General features: G+C 52.6%; 1 protein-coding gene across 2 annotated transcripts in view; it reads left to right on the top strand.

Annotated features, from left to right (window-relative positions):
- Positions 1-17760, top strand: part of chd7 (chromodomain helicase DNA binding protein 7) — a 74037-nt gene extending 56277 nt beyond the window's left edge. For both annotated transcript variants that reach the window (XM_061238108.1, XM_061238107.1), the window contains 17 exons: positions 2604-2803; positions 3691-3850; positions 5613-5702; positions 6332-6435; positions 8386-8515; positions 8640-8712; positions 8817-8874; positions 8978-9206; positions 9480-9688; positions 10133-10978; positions 11196-11356; positions 12341-12568; positions 13501-13926; positions 14517-14744; positions 14837-14977; positions 15100-15204; positions 15363-17760. In XM_061238108.1, the coding sequence (XP_061094092.1) occupies positions 2604-2803; positions 3691-3850; positions 5613-5702; positions 6332-6435; positions 8386-8515; positions 8640-8712; positions 8817-8874; positions 8978-9206; positions 9480-9688; positions 10133-10978; positions 11196-11356; positions 12341-12568; positions 13501-13926; positions 14517-14744; positions 14837-14977; positions 15100-15204; positions 15363-16325 (4351 nt within the window). In that variant the 3' untranslated portion in view covers positions 16326-17760. The remainder of the gene's footprint in view (positions 1-2603; positions 2804-3690; positions 3851-5612; positions 5703-6331; positions 6436-8385; positions 8516-8639; positions 8713-8816; positions 8875-8977; positions 9207-9479; positions 9689-10132; positions 10979-11195; positions 11357-12340; positions 12569-13500; positions 13927-14516; positions 14745-14836; positions 14978-15099; positions 15205-15362) is intronic.
- Positions 17761-20871: the final 3111 nt, after the last annotated feature.

Raw genomic sequence — 20871 nt, 5'->3', positions numbered from 1 at the left:
TTAGACCCTGCTGGTGTAGGGGTGAGTTTAGACCCTGCTGGTGTAGGGGTGAGTTTTACAGACCCTGCTGGTGTAGGGGTGAGTTTAGACACTGCTGGTGTAGGGGTGAGTTTAGACCCTGCTGGTGTAGGGGTGAGTTTTACACACCCTGCTGGTGTAGGGGTGAGTTTAGACCCTGCTGGTGTAGGGGCGAGTTTAGACCCTGCTGGTGTAGGGGTGAGTTTTACAGACCCTGCTGGTGTAGGGGTGAGTTTAGACCCTGCTGGTGTAGGGGTGAGTTTAGACCCTGCTGGTGTACGGGTGAGTTTAGACCCTGCTGGTGTAGGGGTGAGTTTAGACCCTTCTGGTGTAGGGGTGAGTTTAGACGCTGCTGGTGTAGGGGTGAGTTTAGACCCTTCTGGTGTAGGGGTGAGTTTAGACGCTGCTGGTGTAGGGGTGAGTTTAGACCCTGCTGGTGTAGGGGTGAGTTTAGACCCTGCTGGTGTAGGGGTGAGTTTAGACCCTGCTGGTGTACGGGTGAGTTTAGACCCTGCTGGTGTAGGGGTGAGTTTAGACGCTGCTGGTGTAGGGGTGAGTTTAGACCCTGCTGGTGTAGGGGTGAGTTTAGACCCTGCTGGTGTAGGGGTGAGTTTTACAGACCCTGCTGGTGTAGGGGTGAGTTTAGACCCTGCTGGTGTAGGGGTGAGTTTAGACCCTGCTGGTGTACGGGTGAGTTTAGACCCTGCTGGTGTAGGGGTGAGTTTAGACCCTTCTGGTGTAGGGGTGAGTTTAGACGCTGCTGGTGTAGGGGTGAGTTTAGACCCTTCTGGTGTAGGGGTGAGTTTAGACGCTGCTGGTGTAGGGGTGAGTTTAGACCCTGCTGGTGTAGGGGTGAGTTTAGACCCTGCTGGTGTAGGGGTGAGTTTAGACCCTGCTGGTGTACGGGTGAGTTTAGACCCTGCTGGTGTAGGGGTGAGTTTAGACGCTGCTGGTGTAGGGGTGAGTTTAGACCCTGCTGGTGTATGGGTGAGTTTAGACGCTGCTGGTGTACGGGCGAGTTTTAGAGACACAGAGAGTGGGTGTTTAGTGTTGCTTTTGTTCAGGTCAAAGTTAGGAGTATACCGATGCATTGACCCAGGACTATATATCGGTTCAAAGGGAAATTATCCAATGTATACTACATGCTAATTCATCTATCCGTATCATTACAAATCCTAGCAGTATATTAAAATTTCTCCCAACCAGCACTGCCAACATAATCTAAGTTTCACACTTGACCTTGTGCACACTCACACTAGTGCCTTCCTTTTTTGCACCTCATTTTTGTTGCATGTATGGTGTAGCAGGATTCTGTTTGCTGGGTCATACAAATCAATTGGTTTCTTACTATCAGAATGTTTTGTACCTGCAAAATGTGTGATATTGGTGAATATCGAAACGTTGCCTCAAGAATTGAAATGGTATGTTATCATGGAACAGCCTGGGTCAGAGTGTTTGGTTGTGCATTAGGGTTCTGTGTTATCATGGAGAAGTCTGAGGTACACAGCCTGGGTCAGACCGGTTGGTTGTGCAGTAGGGTGCTGTGTTATGGAGAAGTCTGAGGTACACAGCCTGGGTCAGAGCAGTTGTGCATTAGGGTGCTGTGTAGGTTCCACAGCACGGCTGAGTCTGGGGTGTGCAGATGTATGGGGCTGTGCAGAGGAGCGTGGGTGAGGGGTGCACAGCGAGAACAGGGCCTTTAGATGACCCTGCAGATGATGATGTGCCTCTTCCTCAGCGCTGGCGAGATTGAGGAAGCGCGAGACGCCAGATAGCCCAAAGTTAATTAAGAAAGGAACTGTTCACAGGAAGTTGGTCTTGCCACCGAGGTAAAGGATATTAAATTGCATCCATCTTTTTCTTTTTTTTCTTCCCCCCTTCTCCTTGCGTCTGTGCGGACATACGGCGTCTGCTGTTGGAGTGTTTACACTAAATCCTAGAACGATGGCGCACAATCTGTGCACATCAGACCCATCATCCCGTGCCCTTCCCCCCTCAGCCAGTCCACCGGTCTGAAGCACACGGCTAATTCCGCTATCGACTCCTCTACACGCTACACTCTTCCTCCGCTCACGCCTGACTGCTTCACCATGTCTGACCAACATTTATTTTCTTTTTTTTTGTTGGTCTAGACCCCTCAGGCTGTACAACCAATTACATCCATCAAGTCTCAGATGGGCTCCCGCTCGCCTGCTTTGTTTTGGCTCGTATGCTCGGTCAAAAAGGACCGTTTTATATGGATCTGTTCGTATTGTTAATACAGTATAGAAATGCTTTGTCCGACATCTTTTTTTATTTTTTATTTTTTTAAATTTTATCGATAATACAAATCTGATTTCGGTGATTTCTTTCATTCTGAAGCAGCGTTTTGTGTGCTCTCGCTGAGGTGAAACTTGGCTGCTTCTGAGCGTTTTATCCCTGGGATTGGTGGCCTTGTCCAGTGCAGCACATTTGCAATCTGTTTTTATGAGTATGAAATCTGTTCTGGCCTTCCCCCTGTCTCTGGTGTGTATTACGCACGCTCCCCGGCTCCGGGCCCTTGTTTAAACGGCGTGCCCTGTTTGTGGCCCCTCCCCGTGCTGCAGGTGGGGACGCTGGAGTGACATCCTCTCTCACGGACGCTTCAAGCGGCAGCTGAAGGAGCAGGACGTGGAGACCATCTGCAGGGCACTGCTGGTGTACTGCCTGCACCACTACAAGGGCGACGAGAACATCAAGAGCTTCATCTGGGACCTCATCACCCCCACCGAGGACGGGCAGACCCGCGCCCTGCTCAACCACTCCGGTGCGTGCCCTGCTCCGAGCCTGGACCCCTCTCCCCAAGTGTCTAGCCCCCTCCCTGAGCCTTGCCCCCCTTCTCTGAGTCTCACCCTCACCCCCCCTCTCTGAATCCCCCCCCCTGAGTCTCAGCCCCCCCCCTTCTCTGAGTTCTCCCCCCCCCTCCCCCCTCTGAGTCTCTAGCCCCCTCCCTGGCTCCGTCCCCTCCCACTCCGTCCACAGGAACACGGCCACAAAGCCGTGACCTAATTAGAGATGACTCGGTTACAAAATGGCGTTTATGGGAAAGGGAGTGCCGGCCTCCTGGCTCCTGTTCCCCAGCCCTTAGCAGGGTTGGCTGGTTGGTTGGTTGCATGTCAGGGTGCTGCACACTGATCTTTTAGAAGGGTTTCTTTGTTGTTGTGCTTTCAGACATAGGGCTGTGAAGAGAGCTGTAAAATTGAAATTGAACGTGTTTTAATGCGGCTTTGCTGGCAGGCCGGAGCAGCGGAAAGGGGAGGCAGTTAGCGGAGCGCGCGCTTGCCGCACCGAAAGGCCGGATCGGAAGCCTGGAAAATCGATAGCCAGGCGGCAGCTTGCGCTGGTGGCAGATCCCATTTATCAAGCTGAATAATCACGGATTAATACAGCATGTTCTACAGATGTTGCGTTTTGCCGGAGATAATTATGGGAGCCGAGGAAGCTTGGTGCACAGCTGCCGGGATTAGCGGGTGGAGCGCAGAGGGAGCGGGCATTAGCGCTGGTGGTGCCGTTAGCGGTGGTGGCGCTGGTGGTGCCGTTAGAGCCGCTAGCACCGGTGGTGCCATTAGCGCTGGTGGCGCTCCTGGTTAGCGTTAGCGCTGGTGGTGCCGTTAGCGGAGGGGGCGTTCATGAACATGGCTGCCGTCCCCACAGGCCTGTCGGCTCCAGTGCCCCGAGGCCGCAAAGGGAAGAAGGTGAAGACCCAGGCCGCTCAGCCCTACATGCACCAGGCCGACTGGCTGGCCAGCTACAACCCCGACGTCCTGCTGCAGGAGGACAGCTACAAGAAGCACCTGAAGCACCACTGCAACAAGTAAGCCTCTCTCTCTCTCTCTCTCTCTCTCTCTCTCTCTCTCTCTCTCTCTCTCTCTCTCTCTCTCTCTCTCTCTCTCTCTCTCTCTCTCTCTCTCTCTCTCTCTCTCTCTCTCTCTCTCTCTCTCTCACTTTTGCACTCTTGCGTTCCGGCTCTTGGTCCGTCTTGCGCACTCTTTCGCTCTCTCTCCTCCTGCATCTGCCCTCTCTCGCTTTTACTCGATCCTCTCAGTCTCTCTCCTGCTCTCTCTCGCTCCATCTCTCTCCTCCATCGCGCGCTCTCTCCTCTGAAGCAGATTTAGCGCAGGAAGCCCAGTGTGTGCCGTGCAGTATAACTTTACTAGGCAGGGATTACACGGGGCTGCTGCTTTGGCACCCCTTCAGACCTCTGGGGGAGTGTGTAAATCCAGCCCAGTTTAAAGTGCCATTTCCAAGCAAGGCATTAGTTTCATTGCGCACGAGCCGACAGAGTGACAAAGTGCTTCCACCTGTAAGTCATACCTATAATAAAACGCCTGTGCCAGAGATTCAGAACCCAGATCCTCGCAGCCTCATTTCCCCCATTATAAGTCAGCGTTCATGACACCAGCGTTTCCGCGTGAAACAAAACCCTTTGCGTGCCGCCGTTTTTTTGTGGGGGTTTTTTTAACATTTACATCCAGCAGATGCAGCGAAATTCCACTCGCCCTAGTTTACTTGGACGGAAACAGGACTTCTGCTGGACTTTTTCCTCGTGAAATACAGTGAACGGGGCCCAGACAGGGGCGGTGTTGAGACCTGTGCCGGGCCGTTTCGACAGTCTCCTCCGTCCACCTTGACCCTGCGCTGACCCCCCCCCTCCTCTCCTCGCCGTGACGGTCCCCGACTCGCCTCATTAGCGCCGGCGCGGAAAACACGGCTCGCAGGCGACCGCACGCTAACCGCCCCGCGGCGTCCCCGTCTCACTCCAGCCCGCCCGGCCCGTCTGGAGAGAGGAGGTAGAGCTCTCAGCCGATGAGAATCCGAGTTTCGGTGTCTCCGCTTCCCCGCCAGACGGACGATGCAGGTCGCGTCGTTGCCTGCACAGGTCCTGCGGCGTAACGTGGCAAGGTCTGCTCTTCATTTCACGTTCGACTTCAGATTTGTTGTCATCGCCTACGCTTCTTTAAAAAATATATTAATAATAAAAAAATCTATATAATAAAAAATAAAAAAAACAATTTATTCAGTTCATTTAAGAAAAATAAACAAATAAATAAATGTCGGCAGGTATTGTTTCGTCGCGGCGAAGGCAATAAAAAGCCGGGTTTGCATAGCGCTCTTTACAACTTCTGATGTGTCTCCAAAAATGGAATCGGGCAACAGCTGAGGAAATTTTACGAGATAATGAAGCAGAACACTTACTGCCAACCATCTGCTCGCTTGTTTACAAACTTGCCTCTGTACTTTGGAGGTACTGGCAGGACGTGTCCAAACTTCACAAACTGCATTAGGTGGGAATAAATGAAATGCGCCTGGGCTTCTCTGTGCAGTGCCGCCCGGTTGCCAGGCAGACCTGTTGGAAGCCAGCGAAAGGCACCACACAGAGGTGATTATGTGCCACCATCTGTCATGCTTCAAGCCTACCATACAGCATGGCTAATCAGCCTTGGCAGGATGATGGATGAACTGTAGCAGATGCCAAAAGCTACTGTTGGCAAACAGTCCCAAAGTTAAGAAGTTTTCTCCCTCTCTCTCTCTCCCTCTTTCTCTCTCTCCTCCCTCCATCCCTCCCGCCTCCTCAGAGTCCTGCTGCGGGTGCGCATGCTGTACTATCTTCGGCAGGAAGTCATCGGCGACCAGGCGGACCGGATCTTAGAGGGCACCGATTCAAGGTTGGTGTTAGAGCTCGCTCCCTCTCCCTCTCTCTCTCTCTCGCTCTCTCTCTCCCCTTCCCTCTATCCCTCCCTCTCCTCCCCTCCTCCTCTCCCTTAGTCTTTCCCCCCCTCTATCTCCCTCTATCTCTCTCTCTCTCTCCCCCCTCTTGCTCCTTTTCTCACCCCTCCATCCATCTTTCTCTCCCTCCCCCCCCCCTTCCCTCTTTCAGCCTTTCCCCTCCCCCCTCCTCTCATCACCTCCATCCAGATGCGCATGCATATACAATTTATGGACGTGTACACAATGCAAATGCACTCAAGATGGACTTTGATTGTAGCAGGCGCTCTCCTTCTCCGTATTTACAGCCACCTTTAGCAGTGCACAGCACGCTCGTCTGTTCGATTCTCCTAAAACAAGATTAATCTTCCTTTTTTTTTTTTCTTTCCCCCCAGTACTCCCGCGATCACAGGGATTAGAATGAATAAAGATGAACTCGGTGGCAGTCAGTTACTCCGCGCTAATGTCCACGTTCCTCGGCAGATGTCCGCCGAGATGGAGATGTTTCTACTTTTAACGCGCAGGTTATTTCAGGGGCTCATTAGCCGGATTAGCCCGTGAGGTTGCTGATGGCTTTTTCTGTCCGCAGCGAGATAGACGTTTGGATCCCGCAGCCCTTCCACGCCGAGGTGCCGGCGGACTGGTGGGGCCGGGAGGCCGACAAGTGCCTGCTCATCGGAGTCTTCAAGCACGGTGCGTCCCGCCCCGCCCTCCAACCACAGCGCTCACGGCCCTCGGGCTCCTGTAGGGACTGCTGGGAAGAGTGTGTTCCAGCCGGTCAGAACGCTGACGCCCCCCTTCCCCCCGCACGCACGCACACACACCACGCACACACACACCACGCACACACACACCACGCACACACACACCACGCACACACACACCACGCACACACACACACACACACACACACACACACTCATTCACACACACACCACACACACACCACTCACACACACACACTCTCACACACACACACCACACACACACACACACACACACACACTCTCTCTCTCACACACACACACACACACACACACACACACCACACACACGCACACGCACACACTAGTCTCCCTTTCGCGTTTTTAAAAGTGGCGCGTGTGGCGGGACACGGCCCCGGGTCCCCGCCTCTCGCCTCCCGCCCTACCTCTCCTTACCAGCCCGTGTCAGAGTCGCTGGTGGGTTTAACCTCTGTTATTAATCTATACAAGTGCCTCATGGGCTTTCTTCCAAGCAGTATTTCACAAAATGTCAGCGCCGAGACCTCCCGGTTCCCCCGAGTGGGAAGCTGCCTTGTTAACTTTGAAGGGCCGCGATGTGTAGCAGCCGTGATATATACAGCGGGCCGTTCCTAATCATAATCCCAATTCACCAGAGGTCACGGAGGAAGTCTCTGCGGCCCGGGCCCACTGCAGGAAAGAATGATAGCTTATAAACCCTTTCATGATTACAGTTTGGCTTCAGGCTCTGCAGCGGTTAGAAACAATGTGTCACAGTATAAATCCTAATTGAAATGTGATGTTCTGGGGGGGGAGGAGGGGAGGGAGGTACTCGGGGGTCTGTCTGATCGTGGGCTCAGCTGAAGTGGGTCCAGTCTGGCAATCATCTCCCCGCCGCGCGCGGTCGGATCCGCCGTTTCAAATCCCTTCTACTCGGGCAGCTCCAGCGCGTATTCCCTCTTCAGTGTGGGCGTTTTTCCTTTCTGTCTTTTCCCTTTTTTTTAATAAACCAGCTTTTTTGTCTGCTCTTCATTTTTTTTTATTATAATACTTTTAGGTGCAGGTTAGATATCGAGGCGTGTTTTGTTCGTGCTAATTTGATTGTCAAAAACAAATGTACCTTTTTTTACCCTTTTTAAAAAAAATGTGTCGGTTTTGGAAAATGTTTTTCGCGTTTTGCCTCCGCGCGTCGCGAGGTGCCAGGATTCTCATCCAAATTTAACAACCGTCAGAAGTCAGACCCCCACGGTTGATCCATATGTTGATATTTGTGGGCCGCTCTTGAATTTGCGGTGAATTATTCTTTTGTTTAAAGGGCACCCTGGACTTTTTATAGCCGAAAATGACCTTTCCAATCTCCACACTTCGCACTTGATCTATTTTTAGCCCTGTTTACACTGCTGTTCTGTTGAAGGCAGCAGTCAGACGGAGTGGGGAGTATAGCGGTGGTCTTCAACCGCGTAGAGTCCGTAAGAGTGCTGCTGTAGGCACGGACCTGAATGTGCACCGCGCAACTCTGGGGGGGAAAGCCTTTTTCCTTCGGTCTGTTTTAAGACTGGCTTTTTGCCGACAGTTATCTGCATTTTACGGTTGACGTTAATTTGCTTATTTTTTTTGTGTGAATGGGGGGAAAATAAATTCGGGTAATGACGCTGGCGGGCGCGAGGGTTGTCCTGTGAGCCCAGGAGAGTCTCCAGCTCCAGCCGGAGAGCCTGAACGGGCACCGTCTGAGCGACAGCGAAAGGACACGCTAACCTTTCCCTCCTTCCAAGCCTGCAGTCCCGCCGCCAGCCGGCCATTGTTTAGAAAATAGCCCTCCCGAGACGTCTTGTTTACTTATAAATATATATGGTTGGCAGTAGCCGCGGTTAGACGCCCGGCCCGGCGCGGTTGATTGATTCTCCGCTCCCGCCCCTCCCAGGCTACGAGAAGTACAACTCGATGCGCGCCGACCCCAGCCTCTGCTTCCTGGAGCGCGTGGGCATGCCCGACGCCAAGGCCATCGCCGCCGAGCAGAGAGGGGCCGACATCATAGCAGATGGCGCGGAGGGGTAAGACGGGGCGAGGGGAGTGCGCTTTCTTCCTTTCTAATCCCTTTGTTCCTGCTCGGGTGCTCATGTTTGGCCGTTTCCACCCCCTCCACCCCCCCCCCGTCCCCCCACCTTTACTTTTTAGGGCCGATTTCGACAGAGAGGATGAGGACCCGGAGTACAAGCCGGCCAGGATGCCCTTTAAAGACGAGATTGATGTGAGTGGACAGCGCAGAAACACAATGCACTTCCGCGGGTCGCCGGGAGGATCGGCTCTTTTATTTATTCACCGCTTTTCTCCTCTGCCCCTCCGACTCTGCAGGAGTTCGCCGATTCCCCGCTCGACGATAAGGACGAGACCGCGGACGGAGAGAATTCGGGTGCGTCTCTTCCCGGCTTCGGTGTGAAAGGCTGCATAATGCGGTGCGTAAAGCCGGGGCGTCTGAGACGTTGTTAAAATGGCGGTTTGCTGTGTGTGCGCAGGGGGCAAGCCGGGCGAGGCCCAGGAGCAGGGGAAGCAGTACTGGCCGGGCAGCTCGGCCCTCACCACGCGGCTGCGGCGGCTCATCACGGCGTACCAGCGCAGCTACAAGCGGGAGCAGCTCAGGCAGGAGGCCATGAACAAGATCGACCGGCGCCGGCGCCGCCCGCGGGAGGAGGTGCGGGCCATGGTGGCCGAACGCGAGGCCATCATCACGGAGCGCCGGCAGAAGTGAGTCCAAAGCCCTGTTACTCCTCCTCCTCCTCCTCTGCTTTTCTCCTTGGGGCATAGCTCTGCTATGTTGAAAAATGTACGAGCGCGTTAATGCATCCTAATTAGTAGATGTGCTCCTAAGTAGTTTTTGCTTAGTTAGTTCATCAATTTTGAGGAGCAATTGCTCCTAAAATGGGAGCAGTGAAGCACCCTGCACCCTCCCGCTCACTCCTCAGTGCTCTGCCCGTGTCTGAGCCAGCGAAGCGCTAACCCTCCCGCCCTTGTGCTCAGGTGGACCCGCAGGGAGGAGGCGGACTTCTACCGCGTGGTGTCCACGTTCGGCGTCATGTACGACGCCCGCAAGCAGCGCTTCGACTGGAACCAGTTCCGCGCCTTCGCCCGGCTCGACAAGAAGACGGACGAGAGCCTGGAGAAGTACTTCTTCTCCTTCGTGGCCATGTGCAAGAGGGTCTGCCGCATGCCGATCAAAGCTGATGAGGGTAATGGTTTCACCGTTTTCCAGGCCGAAAGAAAGTTCCAGATATACATATTTCAGCCCTGGACCGCATGAACTAGCGTTGTTACTCACAGTTTTAATGATTTGCTGGAAAGTCAGTAATGTCTTTCACACATCAGGCATGTGAACATCGATTGCACATGCACAAGCTGACGTTGACATGTGCCAGCGAACAGATCGGCCATGCAGATGCCTACGCACCTGCCACTAACGCCTACGATTGTGTTACAGACAGTCGCTCATATTAAAGCCTTGTTGAGCGATGAAAGACGGAACGGAATAAGATGTTATTCACCACTCACGAGTCATCAGAATTAAAATGAGAAGCGGTTGAAGAATGCGGCGGTGGGGGGGAGGGCGACCGCGCGCGTGGGCGTCGAGAGAACCCGCGCGGTGACGGTGTCTGTTGAACGCTGTGTTTCCGCAGAGCCGCCGGACCCCAGCATCCCGATCGAGCCGATCACGGAGGAGCGCGCCTCGCGCACGCTCTACCGCATCGAGCTCCTGCGGCGGATCCGGGAGCAGGTGCTGCCGCACCCCGAGCTGGACCAGCGCCTGGCGCTCTGCCAGCCCGGCCCAGACCTGCCCGAGTGGTGGGAGTGCGGCCGGCACGACCGCGACCTGCTGCTGGGCGCCTCCAAGCACGGCGTCAGCCGCACCGACTACCACATCCTCAACGACCCCGAGCTGGCCTTCCTGGAGGCCCACCGCAAGTTCGCCCAGAACAAGACCGCCGGGGGTGGCGCCATGCCCGGCCAGTTCTGCAGCACCCCGTACCCCGGACCGGGCCTCAACCCCGCCCACACCCCTAACCCCGCCCTGAGGAAGGAGCACGACCAGGACCCGGCTTACTTTAAGAACGAGGAGCTGGAGTCCCTGGAGGAGAAGGTGGAGAAGAAGCTCGAGGTCGACTCTCTCGATGCGGAGGTGAAGAAGGAGGACGAGGAGGAGGAGGAGAACGAGGAGGAGGAGGGGAAAGGGGACGTCCAGGTGAAGGAGGAGCCCAGCAATGGAGAGGAGCAGAAGGAGGAGCACGAGCCCGTGGCTCCCAAACCCATGGAAGTGGATGGAGATGGCGATGGGGATGGGGAGGAGGAGGTGACTCCCGCCAAACCCCGGCTGGAGATGGAGGAGCTGGATACGCAGGAGAGTGCGGAGGGCCCGGTCGGGTCCGGGTCCGAGCCCAAATCCCTGTCCGAGAAGGGCTCGGAGGAGGAGGACGAGGACAAGATGGAGGAGGACGATAAATCGGAGGAGTCTTCCCACGCCGAAGGTATTCTACCCCGTTCGCTTTCAGCGTTTCCCTTCTACGGTGAAGTTTCAGTTTGCGCTTGGGTTTTTATTTTAACACCAAAGTTTCCCCGACGTAAACAGGAGCTAACTCGGCGTGATTTCCTGTAAATGAGTTTGTGCTGGCGCCGAGCGCACGTGCTAGCCTGCTAGCCGGGGGCCGCGCCAGTATTTGCGCTCACAGCTCTCGTTGTTTGCAGTCGGCGCGGCGTCCCAGGGGAAGAACTTCGACGAGGAGAGCAACGCGTCCCTCAGCACGGCGCGCGACGAGACCCGCGACGGCTTCTACGCCGAGGACGGGGAGTCCTCCATGGCCCACATCCTGCACGAGAGGTCCTTCTCCTACTCCTTCTGGCCCAAGGTGAGCGCCCGCCCGCTACAGGCTGTGTGCGTACGTGCAGAGCGCACCCCTAAGACGGGTCCTCAGGGCTGCAAGTGCCAACCGCATGCCCGGCCTCTCTCACTGCCGCCGTTACCGCCACAGCAGTAAAAGCATGTTTTGTACATTAATTCAGAGGGTTTGTTTTGGAAGGAACCCGGGCTTTACACAGGCCGGTTCTCATGTTCTTGTGCAAGCCCTCAAAAAAAAAAAAAAAAAGAGAAAATCCCCAAAGAAAATTCAGTCGGCAGCAGCGTCCTACTTGTTAAGAGCTCTCTAATTGACAGAAACAGCGCCTACAGTAGACATTTCAAAGGGGCTGCTTTGAAGACCCAGTAGTACACGCCAGATCAGAAGTGGGTCAACTGTTAGAGACAATGCGGAGAGGTGCTAATATGGGGGGCAGCGGTTAACGATGGCCCGGCACGCTTCATGGAGCAGCTCTGGGTAATGCATTTGAAACTCCGATGCTCCGTTTCTGCAGGGCAACGGACTTTTCAGCGCTTGCGTGCCAAAGATCATTTTGTGCATTGAGTCTGCATTTAAGTGGTAATGAGTAGTCTGCCGTTGGGTAATAGACTGCTCTTAGATATTTAACCCATTTACTCAATGCTGTAGTGATTGAATCAATATTCTGTCTGGTCTGGCTGTCATAAACTGAGAAGTGATATTCTGATGCCCCCTGTCCTTCAGACTTTTGCCCTAGGGGTAAGTCACATTAACCCTCTAACTGCCCTTCAGAGAGAGAAACAGAAAAACATTAAACAGATTAAAGCAGATTTCCCCCCGCTCTCTTTCCATCCAATATGGCTGACTGGTGGAGAGCAGCAGGTCACCCGGTCTGCTCTGATGGAAATGACAACAAGATGGCGGCCAGACTGTAGCTAAAACCTTCCAGTGTCCCCTTTTTTTAACGGCTTCTCCTCCCACTCATTGTCTGTGCCCGTTTTCTCCGCTGCCTTGCAGGACAGGGTGATGATCAATCGCATGGACAACATCTGCGAGGCGGTGGTCAAGGGGAAGTGGCCGGTGAACAGACGTCAGCTGTTTGACTACCCGGGCCTGTTGCCTGGATACACTCCCAGTGCCATGGACAGCCCTCTGCAGAGGCGGAGCTTCGCCGAGCTCTCCATGGTGGGCCAGGCCAGCTACAGCGGGAGCGAGGACGTCACCCTGTCCCCCCAGATGGCCAAGGCAAGTCGCAGGGAGCGCTGTGGAGAACAGTCCCTCTGGAGCTGCTCTTCAGATGGGGACTGCTGCTGAAATGTAGCGCTGTTACTTGCCTCCCCTCTCCTCCAAAGGGACAGGACTCAACCAGGTCTACCAGTCTGGGCTATTTAACCTCCAAAGCAACAGAACTCAGCCCAGACTGGTAGACCTGGTTATTCGGATTGACAGGACTCAGACCAGCCTGGTAGACCTGGTTATTTAACCTCCATAATGACAGGACTCAGACCAGCCTGGTAGACCTGGTTATTTTACCTCCGGATTGACAGGACTCAGACCAGACTGGTAGACCTGGTTATTTAACCTCCGGAGTGACGGGGCTCAGCCCAGCCATCTCCGCTGCAGCCCTGTCCGTTTTGCAGGGCTCGTGTTGCAGAAGTCTAGGGTGACCCTTTGTTCCTGCCATCCAGACCAGATCGGCCGTGAATTAGAGCAGGGCGCTCGACCGAGCCGGACGTCCGGCGCGGCCCGACAATACATGTGAAATCACATTTAGCATCCGCGCTCCTTCACTCCTGACTGACGGGTGCCCCGATAGAGCCTCAGCATCGCCACGGCTCACTGTGAACCCCTCTCTCTGTGGAGGACGAGCTACGCGTTCCTGAATCATTGTAAACTCTTCTCTCTCTGTGCGGAGCAGGCGACTCATTTGTGGCTCACTCTGAACCTCTCTCTCTCTCTCTCTCTCTCTGTCTCTCTGTCTCTCTGTCTCTCTCTCTGTCTCTCTCTCTGTCTCTCTGTCTCTGTCTCTCTCTCTCTCTCTGTCTCTCTCTCTCTCTGTCTCTCTCTCTCTCTGTCTCTCTGTCTCTCTGTCTCTCTGTCTCTCTCTCTGTCTCTCTGTCTCTCTCTCTCTCTGTCTCTGTCTCTCTCTCTGTCTCTGTCTCTGTCTCTCTGTGCAGGAGGAGGTGCTCAGCATGTCGGTCCCCCGGCAGCGGAGGCGCAGGAGGAGGAAGGTGGAGATCGAGGCGGAGCGCGCGGCCAAGCGCAGGAACCTGATGGAGATGGTGGCCCAGCTGAGGGAGTCGCACGCCTCGGACGGCCCCGAGCGGCCGGTGGACCTGACTAAAGCCCTGCGGGAGGCCGCTTCTACCTCAAACCTCTCGTCCAACTTCCTTCTGCCCAACGCCTCCGCCCCCACCGCCGATGCCTTTAAAACTCAGATGGAGTTGCTGCAAGCGGGCCTCTCAGGAACCCCCACCAGGCACATGATGAACGGCTCCTTCCTGGAGGGAGACGTGCCCACGAAGCGGAGGAGGGGCCGCAGGAAAAATGTGGAAGGGCTGGATCTGCTCTTCATGGGCAGCAAGAGGGCCGCGCTAAACGCTGTACGTCCCCCTTTCCTTTCAGTCTTGTGAATATGCGGATGTATGCTAATGAATCGGTCAAAAGCCCCCCCCCCCCTCCGTTTGTTTTGGTCCGTATTTCCCGACGCGTCTTGTAAAACCCAGAACGTTTTAATAGCTGGGTGATCGGTTACAAGGAACAAGGAGCGCGTTTCAGTCAGTGTCCAAATTGGCAGTTAACCCCACCCCTTGGTCTTTGGTGAGGAAGCGTTGTTATTAACACTACAATTAGAGATGAGTGTTGAATTGGTCTCGTGTTGGCACGGATTCAAAACCTGCCTGTGAAAAGATACTAGCGGGATCCAGCAGGGTGTTTGGAGGAAGATAAGAAGATTGCGCCAGTAAATGACAGGGCCAAATGGGATTAGTAAAGCGGGCTGACCAAGACAAGTGCTACTAAGAGGGAGGATTAGGTCAAACTCAGGGCAGGGTACAGGTGTGGGGGGTGGGGAAACCAGGTCCGGGGGACTGAACAGGAAGCGGGAGGGGGGGAAGGGGTGGATGGCAGCCATTTTGATTTGTAACGTACGGTTCTGCAGTGATGCTGATGGCCCCTGTGTGTGTGCTTCCAGGAGGACTCCGAAGTGACCAAAGCTTTCGCAGACGCGGTGCGCGTGCCACCTCCGCCGCAGAGAAACATTCCATCGCCCGACCAGCTGGACCCCAACGCCCACGTCCCCGTCATCAACCTGGAGGACGGCACGCGGCTGGCGGGAGAGGACGCGCCCACCAACAAGGACTTGATCGAGTGGCTGAACCAGCACCCTACTTACACTGTCGATATACCAAGTTATGTACCAGTAAGTACCCTCCCTTCCTCTTAACAAACGGAAATGCTCATTTCATTTTGCCAAGATACATCATACATCCCATTTTTTGGTCTTTTTTTCAGAAGAACGAGGACCATCTCCTCTCGCCGTTTCAGAAGCCGAAGCAGAAGAGGCACCGCTGTCGCAACCCCAACAAGATCGACATCAACACCCTGACCGGGGAGGAGAGGGTGCCCGTGGTCAACCGAAGAAACGGCAAAAAGGTACGGCTTCACCTCACTGGGGGAAATCCTGCAAAGTTAAACTCCAAAAGGCTTATTCCGAGGAGACGGTTCACCGGACTCACGGAAAGTTCTTGGGGCCTCATTGATTGGTTTTGTTTCAGATGGGAGGAGCCATGGCCCCTCCAATGAAGGACTTGCCCAGGTGGCTTGAAGAAAATCCAGAGTTTGCAATATCTCCAGATTGGACCGAGATCGTCAAGCAGTCGGTGAGTGAACGCGAACCCCGGTGAATGTTTGTTCTTTTGCGTGACGTGTGGACTCATCTTGAAAACGGCGTGTATGAGCCTTTAAAAACCCGGAATGTTTTTGGTCCCACGGTGGAGAGAGGTCGGTCTAACCACCTTAACCGTGTCTCTGCTCACAGGGCTTCCTTCCCGAGTCCATGTTTGACCGTCTCCTGACGGGGCCAGTGGTGAGAGAAGAGGGAGTGAGTCGCAGAGGGAGGAGACCAAAGAGTGAGATCGCCAAGGCGGCGGCCCAGGCAGCCGCAGCCGCGGCCGCGGCCTCGTCCTCGGGCATCAACCCGCTGCTGATGAGCAGCCTGTTCGGGGGCATGGACCTGGCCAGCCTGCACAACCTGCAGAACCTGCAGAGCCTGCAGCTGGCCGGGCTCATGGGCTTCCCCTCGGGCCTGGCCGCCGCCGGCGGGGACGCCAAGCACGCGTCCGCCATGCTGCCCCTCATGCTGCCCGGCATGGCCGGCCTGCCCAACATGTTCAGCCTGAGCGGCCTGTTCAACAACAACCTGGCCGCCGCGGCCGCCACGGTGAGCAGCGCCGCCGCCGCCAGCCAGGGCGAGGCCGAGGACGCCTCCTCCAAGAAGGAGGACAAGGAGGAGGGCGGGGAGGACAAGGAGCAGGAGAAGTCGGGCGAGGCGGCCCCGGAGGCCAACGGCGAGGCCTCGCTCAGCTCCGCCGCAGCGGCCGCCGCCGCCGCCGCCGGCATGTCCGCCAACCCGCTGGCCTTCAACCCCTTCCTCCTGTCCACCATGGCCCCCGGCCTCTTCTACCCCTCCATGTTCCTGCCCCCCGGCCTGGGCGGCCTGGCCCTGCCCGGCTTCCCCCAGGCCACGCTGGCGGGGCTGCAGAGCGCCATGGCGGGGGCCGGCGCCGGGGCCGCGGGCGACGACAAGGAGGCCGGGAAGGAGCCCGCCGCCAAGGCCAAGGCGGAGGACAGGGAGAACGCGGCGGAAGACAGCGACACGGACGAGAGCCAGAACAAGACTGCAGAGTCCTCACTGCTGGAGGACGAGCTGGGACCAGCCGAGGAGCTGGACTCCCTGGACGGAGCCGACGAGGCCGCAGAAGCAGAGGACCACGACGCGTAGTCCCGCCTCCTCCCCACTGCTTTCAAGAAGTGTTTTAAACTTTTTGACAAATGGTTAGCCCTACTGTTTACATGCCAGTTTAATTATCCAAACATTTAGATTTTGGCTTTTTTTTTTTGTTTTTTGTTTTTTTCTCTTTTTTTTGTTTTGTTTTGTTTTGATTATTCCCCCCACCCCCTTCGTTTTCATTTTCACAGGCAAAATGAAATGGAAAAACAAGAAGCTGTCTAACATAGTGTAGCAAAAACAAAAAAAGAAAAAACAAAGTCATGTTACATGGATGTCAAAATGATGTTTCTTGGTCCTTGAGTATTGTGCAGTGCATTATTTATTCTCCTAGGAGAGGTATGAAATTTCAAAACTTCATCTGAAAATCTTTTAGGACTGAATCGCTCCAATAGTGCTCTGCGTTTTCATTTCCCCCCGACAATTGATGTTGTGTTTGACGGGCAGCAAACCTTGAAATCCAGTGGCACACGACCGCTGCTGAAAAGGATTAATGAAGATGTATATTTAACTTTTTTCTATGGGTTTTTTTTTTTTGTACTGTTTGTTTTTTGCTGTGAAGATCAGGATGAAATTCATACATATCATGCCTCCAGACTCCGACTGTTTCACACGCTGACAATCTAACCAGAGGTGTGAAGGACTCCGCCTGAGGAGACAGCAATAACTAAGGCAGCTGTTGAATGTTAGATTATTCTCAGAATACCACACCAGGAGGGTGACCGCAAGATAAAGACAAGAAAAAGTACTACAGTCAATTTGTCTCTTGATATTCTTGTTCATGCACTGGTATAAACTTAAAAAGAATCAGGTACATTTCTCTAATGAAAGGACGTTTGTTACTTTAGCCACAAAGCTGAACAGCATTACCTCAATTCTAAACTAGCCTTGAAGTTTACAGACATGACTTTGTAAATGTTTTTTTCTTATTTTCTTTTTTGTGATGTCTCGTTTTTTGTTTTTGTTTTTTTTTTGTTTTTGTTTTTTGAAACCATGTATGATAAAAATGTAAATTGCTGCCAACTGTAGTAATGACGCTTTTAATAAAAGTGACCCACAATATTCATCTAGGAAACCAAATCAGAATGTTACGTGGTCTTTTCTGTAGGTTTCTGTCCTTAGAACACACTAGGCTGGCAGTTGAGCTTGTTTAGATGAAGTTGAGGCCGATTATGTGGTTGCCTCACCGGCAGGCAGAAGTACAGCTGTATGGGTTGATGATAGTTGGCAGAATCCTTTTTTTCCCCATAAGAACTCAACCGATGGATTGGAAGACTGGCTCCAGACACCTAAATGGAGTAGTTTCAAGTGGCACCTCAGACCACTTGACTGCTGCCATTACATCTCTGAGCGGGACGATGTGTTCAACCCATCCATTGTATGTTGTCTATTTAATTTCCTCTATTTTCCAATAAAAGATCTAAAACAATCCAGCAACGTTTGGACTTTTTACGTTTTGCATCTCAACAGAATGTCTTGAAAGCAGAGTTTCTTTAGCATTTTTTTTTTGTCTCGTACTGAGTTCATGCTTTATGTGGGAATGGATAATGTTAACGCATTCCTACTCCGATCCGCTGAACCCTGTCTATGCTAATGAGTGCAAGTGGGCCCCTTCTCTCCAGTGTGTGGGCAGATTTGGGGGCTCTGTAAGTGAAGGCAGTGGGGCCGTTTGGTTTCTGCGGTGTGCCACCATTTTAGTTCAAATCGAGGCCCATAGCCTCAAAGGAAACCCCATGAGTTTAAAATGTTAAAATGGTTTCCTTTCAAATGCTTTCCTAATTTTAGAACCACTAACCAGTCTGCCCACAACCCATGAAAATAATATCTTTATTAACTTTATGGGGCCTGTTTCATAAGCAATAGAAACTATATGTTTTATGTCATAACTTAAAAATGATAAACTAAATGGCTGAAATGTGTACCAATCCGGCACTGAGATGGCCTACAGCATTACAAATGAGAGCTGGCTGTGTGGATAGATACCTGCCGCATGACTGTTCCTCTATTTCCGCAGCAGGCCTGGTTATATCCAAGCAGTGTAACTGGAGATTTGTCTTGAGCGAGAGAGGCAGTGAGTGATGCTCGGCCGCCCGTCTGTAGTAAGGCTTCCAGCTCCGTTTCCTCCACCTGCTTCAACAACACGGCTTTAAAGCAATGGGTCCTGCACAACAGCTCAACTGCACATGCTGAGGGTGAAGTAGTGTGTTCACGGTCAGTAGTTTGTCAGTGGTGTCTTGACAGTATTTGTGGTGGTCAAACAATCTAGTGTGTTGATGGTCAGTAGTTTGTTGATGGTCTGTAGTTTGTTGACAGTAGTGTGTTGGTGGTTGGTAGTTTGACAGTGGTGTGTTGATCTGTAGTTCGTTGACAGTGGTGTGTTGATGGTCAGTAGTGTGTTGATGGTCTGTAGTTTTTTGGCAGTGGTATGTTGATGGTCAGTATGTTGATGGTCTGTAGTTTGTTGACAGTGGTCTTGACGGTCAGTAGTGTGTTGGTCTGTAGTTTGTTGACAGGCAGTAGTGTGTTGACTGTCAGTAGTTATCCTTCACCCCTCTGTGCATTCAAACCCCGATCATGGTGGTTTGCTCCTGGGACGTCGGGATGTGCTTTTTGTGGGTGTCTGTGGCCCCCTCCCCCAGTCTGGCACCGTGCCCTCTCTTTTGTCCCGTGCATATGGACTCTCCACAAGTCCACTTCCCCTCCATGGAGCTGCGCTCAGTGTGAATCCTGCCAGGACCCCAGCGCTGGGCTCTGGCTCCATCCACACCGCCGCCAGCGCGTCTCAGAAGTTGTTTTGTCAGGCCTTTGGCTGAATTAATTCGCCACCTGTACCGAGCGTTGGGCTTGTGTGTCAGAGGGACCGCTGCCCAAACCCATGCTGCGAGACCGAGATTGGGCATTTGTCCCTGAGAGCCATTTTATTTGCCACCACGGGACCGCTTCAGTGTGACAGCAGAAAGGCTCTTGTGCTGGCCGCACTGGTGGCGACAACCGTGAAGACCAATGAGCAGGCACGTTCCTGACCCGGTCATGACTGCTTGGTGTGCTTCCATTTGTCCCTCAGTAGTTAGTTTTCCCCCTCATTGTTTTTCTGTATTACGGCAAATGCTTCCTCTGGGCCCGCAGAAACATTGGTAAGTCTTAAGTGCGCAGAATGTTTGAAAGCTGAGGATTGTGGGTGATTCTCCCACTCATTCTCCCAGCCTGCCAGCTCTGCCTACATCATGGTTCACCTTGAAAGGGAAGTTTTAATGATGGAAAAATGTATAAACGTGTGATAGGCACAACACTTTGCAAGCCCATATCTGATTACTTTTAACTGTTAAAAAAACAACTAATATTCAAAAAAAGAATAATTTCACCTGCATTTATTGAAATGCATTGTATTTTCTGTATATGCATGGTCAAAATGGCATAATTATTAGCTGGGGCCAGAGGCTATCATGCTTACAGGGCACCCTTTTGGTTTTATTACTTTAATTATTTGGTTGTGCCGGCTTCAGCTGGGCACACTTGTAATTTTCAGGGTTGTTCTTCCACACTCTCTTCCAGCTTGCCCACCTCCCCAGGTCTGAGGTCCATATAAATTGGCTGGCTGGTGGGTGGCCATGCCAAACAATGAGGCGTGGAATATGGCACTGATTGGCCCCATAGTGGCACTATAAATGATAATTATATGTTCTGTGTTGTAAACCCTCATACATGCCGTTCACCGAAGTGGTGGCACTTGCAAACATTATTCTCAATCATTTTTTCCCCTCATTTTCTCTGATGTATTTAGACTTTCCCAGTGAAATTTGCCACCATTTACAATTATTTAAATGCATAAACTATCTGCTTTACAAACCACATTACAATACCTTGTTCACCTGATAAATGCTTGGTGATTTGTATTTTTATATATATATATATATATATATATATATATTTATTTTTAAAAAAACCTCAATCGTTTTTCATGCCTTTAATGTAAAATACTACGAAGCCATCTCCGTATGTTACCATATCATCTGCCATGAGCCGTCTGAACTGCTGCCATTTCAAACATGTCATTATGGTGCTTCGCCGCATTCTGCACTGCAGGTTTGTTGTTTTTTTTACCCTTATATTTCATATTATTCTTTATTTTCCTCAGCATCAGACTGAAGAATTTTGATTACACCTTTCTATTTAAAAAAATGGAGGTGGTTCTGGTCCTGATTTCAAACAGGATCTCAATCTAATCTCACCATGTAGGGTTGAGTCATACCGGTTAATTTGAAAGCCCTAAAACGTTATACACCTAAGTGCGATGGTTTCTGGGTAATTAAATCCATTTCATCAGTACAATAATCAAGCTTGTTCCAGACCAATAACTGTGTTTCCGGTTTTAAGTGACCGTAAGAGGAAAAAGAAAAGTGGGTTTCTGACCTGACGTGTCATAACAGTGTCCAGCATGGTACTGTATGTCGTGAGCTGTTCATCACGGATGAGAGGCCCTCATCAGCGGTAGGTCAGTGGAGTTGGCTGCTGAAGATTCAAAAGCTCTCTCAGACAGCCT

Source organism: Conger conger, chromosome 4, assembly GCF_963514075.1.
Source record: "Conger conger chromosome 4, fConCon1.1, whole genome shotgun sequence".
In the NCBI taxonomy this organism is placed as follows: domain Eukaryota; kingdom Metazoa; phylum Chordata; class Actinopteri; order Anguilliformes; family Congridae; genus Conger; species Conger conger.
This window is presented reverse-complemented; position numbering and strand designations above follow the sequence as displayed.